Here is a 3,376-nt window from a genome sequence, read left to right as displayed (position 1 = left end):
TTTTTTTTTTTTTTTTTTTTTTTTGTATAAAAACTAAAAAGCAAAAGAATAATTTTTTTTATTGTTTTCTCCAGATTTGATTCGGAACCGACACGCTCCACTTTACACAAAACAGATTCAATCAATTCAACACTCTCTCCTCCTCCTCCTCCTCCTCCTCCTCCTCCAAGGCTCCGATTCGTTTCAATGAAGGATGGAGACTCCTCCTTACCATTGAGCACTTCTTCTTCTTCTTCCGCCGCGGCGGCTAAGAAGGAAACCAGTGGTTATTCCGCTCTCTTCTCCAAAGGCCGATACAAGTTTTGGGCCTTGGCTGCGATTCTCTTACTCGCTTTCTGGTCTATGCTCACCGGCACCGTCAACCTCCGTTGGTCTGCCGGTAACATTAACCATTTCACCGACGATCTTGTCTTCCCGATCCACGAGGATCTCGATGTTCTTGTGAGTCTTCTTCTTCTTCTTCTTCTTCTTCTTCTTCTTTGTGATCTCTCCTTTTCTGTGATTTGATTTTGAGAATTAATTGTGTGAGAGCTGAGATTAGGAAATGGAGGAGAGGGAGAAAGTGGTGAAGCACATGTGGGATGTGTATAACAATGGCCGCCGTATCAGGTTACCTAGGTTCTGGCAAGAGGCGTTCGAGGCTGCTTACGAGGAGCTTACCAGTGATGTTCCTGATGTCGTTGAAGCTGCTATTTCCGAGATCGCTAGGATGTCTATTCGCTCCGTCGTCATAGATCCGCCTCCCGTTCATTCTACGGTACTTGAGGATCTCACTACTCACTCTGACCTCTCTCTCTCTATAGATATATATATATATGCCTTTTAAGACTTCACATTGCTGCTCTCTTTGTGCGCTTTTTACATATTATGCTTTGAGTTTGCTTAGCCCATTGTCATTAGCTTTGGTTTATACATACATTCATTAGCTTTGGAACATTGAGATGAGAACTAAAAAAATATAGATCATATCTGTGTACCGCTGAAATCTTAAGGTAGAACTTTAGCTCATTGTCGTTAGCTTTGGTATTATACCTTCAATTAGCTTTGGAACATTGAAATGAGAACAAAAAAATAGAGATCAGATCTGCGTAATAGCTGAAATCTTAAGGTAGAAGAACTAGTCTTGAGAAGCCAACCATTCTGGATTATAGGTTACTATTATGCATAGGTGTTAGTAGTTTGGTGTCATCTTCTTGACAGCTCTTTTATCGTACACCGGCCAAACAACTTTAGTTTCTGGATCAGGCAATTAGGGAAGTAGAACATGTCCCTCCCTCTTAATAATGGTCCAAGTCTTGTATACATATTATCCCATAATTCTAATCAACTTAATATGGATGTTGATCCCTTTTTGGAGGGTTAGTGTGCCAGTAGTGTATTAATATGAAAGCTTGTTCGTTTCTTGGTTCTACACTCTAGATTTTGCCATTGAAAGATATCTGCATAACTACAAAGTGACGATTGTCTGTTTGCAACTAAATTGGGAGAGACTATGGTTTCTCTGTCTGCTTTAAATTCCACACTAAGCCACATAAGGTAGAGATAGTTATAAATGCTTGTGTACTCTGTTTCTTTCCTCCATGTGACATGTTAGATGACAGTAACAATCTCTTATTAGTGCATTATTCTGGTTTTTACAACCCACTTCATGCGGTTGATCTGCCCAATCAATCGTAAAGAATTGATCTTCTCAACCTGATACTTTACAATGCTGCATTAATGGTTAGGAGAGTTATAAATAAGTATTGATCCATCGATTCCCTTAATAAGGCAAGATATAGAAAGAATTTGGCTATTTGGAAACCTTGAGTTTCTTTGTCTGTTGTAGATGGTAACGAAACATTGTTTACATGGTTAACCTGTATTATGTTAGTTTGTTGATATATGTAATCAGTTTTGTCTACTTTCACTTTGCAGAATGTACGAGAATTGACAAAGACTCTAAAACTTGCCGACAAAGGAAGAGCGACCCAAATATTAAAACCAAGCAGCCGACGATTGAAATAGCAACGGAGCTTCTCAAGTTTTTTACCAAAGGTAGTGTAGTCGGCTGGCGTGGCGTGACCATACATATACTTAATGTCAGAAAGATCAACCAAACTCATCATCCCTAAAAAAATATGTCCATCATTAGTGTTATTTTTTCTTCCACTAGGGGCATGAATCATTTCACTATCATCTCTATAAACAAATTTTTTGAGGAAGTTTCTTCTCCACAGCTTATTTTGGCTCTGAATGGTAATGTCTTTTTTTTTTTTTGGTTTAATGAAATGTTTCATATATAGTTAGCCCATAAATTAGTGTACCTATCAATGAATATTTTAGTTTTAAATTTTCTAGAGTTTGCTTTTGGTGAAAGAGAAGAATTATTAATTGATTTTTTTTTTTTTTTTTGTCAACAAAAGATCAGCTCAAACGAGCGAATTGATTTTTAGAGATTAATTTATAAATTGAGTTTACGTGATATTTATTTTTATCACATGAAGTTTAATGAAGTTAAACTAGCTATGATTTATTTACCCTACCCACTAAAAATTATTTACCTTATCCCGTGGCCATTATCCTAAATAATAATTGTAATATGTAAACTTGAATAAAAAAATAAACTTAAAACGGTATAAAAGCAGCTCTTTTTTTTTTTTTCTCATATAAATATAAATCGTAATTTTTGCTTAGCCATAGATCTCAAAAAAAGTAATTTAAATAGAATTTCCCGACACATTAAATTTATTTTGATTGATATCCCCTGCGAACCTCATCTCTCCATCTTCCTCCCGGAGAAAAACCCTAGAGAAGCTCCGAGATAGTTCTACGCCATGGGGGACTTGAACGATCCATTCATGCGTAACCAAAACGCCGCCGTTCAGGCCCGCACTAAGGCTCAGAACCGATCTAATGTTCTTCAGCTCAAACTGGTTGGTCTCTCAATTTTTTTTTGTTGTAATTTTGCGATATTGGTTGTTATCATAGAGTTTGTCGACGGAATAATCAAAGTCTTTCAATGCGTGATTTATTAATATACGAGACTGTTTGCTTGAACCTGTATCTACTGTGATTCCGATGCTAGTGATCTAGATCGCTTCTGAATTATGCTCACTAGTTTCAAATTAGGGTTTATTAAGAGTTTGGAATTAATACCATCTTGTTGGGAAGTTAATATGATCTCTTGCTTATTCGCAGATGGGTCAGAGCCACCCAACCGGCTTAACACCCACACTCTTGAAGCTTTTTGAGCCACGACCGCCATTGGAGTTCCAGCCACCACCGGAGAAAAGAAAATGCCCTCCTTATACAGGTTTATATTTAGTTTCTTTGTCTATTTAACTCTACTTATAATTGGCTATGGAAGTGATTTTTTTTTTTTTTTTTTTTTTTT

General features: G+C 36.9%; 2 protein-coding genes across 2 annotated transcripts in view; both read left to right on the top strand.

Moving 5' to 3' along the window:
• Window positions 76–2,282, top strand: LOC104727358. Its single transcript, XM_010446441.2, has 3 exons — window positions 76–441; window positions 542–757; window positions 1,918–2,282. Exons 1-3 carry the CDS (start codon window positions 187–189, stop codon window positions 2,005–2,007), a joined length of 561 nt encoding a protein of 186 aa, XP_010444743.1. The 5' UTR covers window positions 76–186; the 3' UTR covers window positions 2,008–2,282.
• LOC104727357 (U1 small nuclear ribonucleoprotein 70 kDa) overlaps window positions 2,699–3,376 on the top strand; it is a 3,713-nt gene continuing 3,035 nt past the window's right edge. The window contains exons 1-2 of the mRNA XM_010446440.2: window positions 2,699–2,915; window positions 3,181–3,295. Coding sequence (XP_010444742.1) covers window positions 2,817–2,915; window positions 3,181–3,295 — 214 coding nt within the window. The 5' untranslated portion in view covers window positions 2,699–2,816. The remainder of the gene's footprint in view (window positions 2,916–3,180; window positions 3,296–3,376) is intronic.

This window comes from Camelina sativa, chromosome 11 (genome assembly GCF_000633955.1).
Source record: "Camelina sativa cultivar DH55 chromosome 11, Cs, whole genome shotgun sequence".
NCBI classification, from domain to species: Eukaryota; Viridiplantae; Streptophyta; class Magnoliopsida; order Brassicales; family Brassicaceae; genus Camelina; species Camelina sativa.
The sequence above is the reverse complement of the archived record's forward strand: the minus strand, read 5'-3'. Positions and strand labels throughout refer to the sequence as shown.

Bases quoted from the DNA above. Each gene is read 5' to 3' on its own strand.
- LOC104727358 (XM_010446441.2), top strand. From the start codon at position 187: ATGAAGGATGGAGACTCCTCCTTACCATTGAGCACTTCTTCTTCTTCT. The intron at 442-541 runs GTGAGTCTTCTT...AGCTGAGATTAG, and splicing joins ACGAGGATCTCGATGTTCTT to GAAATGGAGGAGAGGGAGAA. The intron at 758-1,917 runs GTACTTGAGGAT...TTCACTTTGCAG, and splicing joins CGCCTCCCGTTCATTCTACG to AATGTACGAGAATTGACAAA.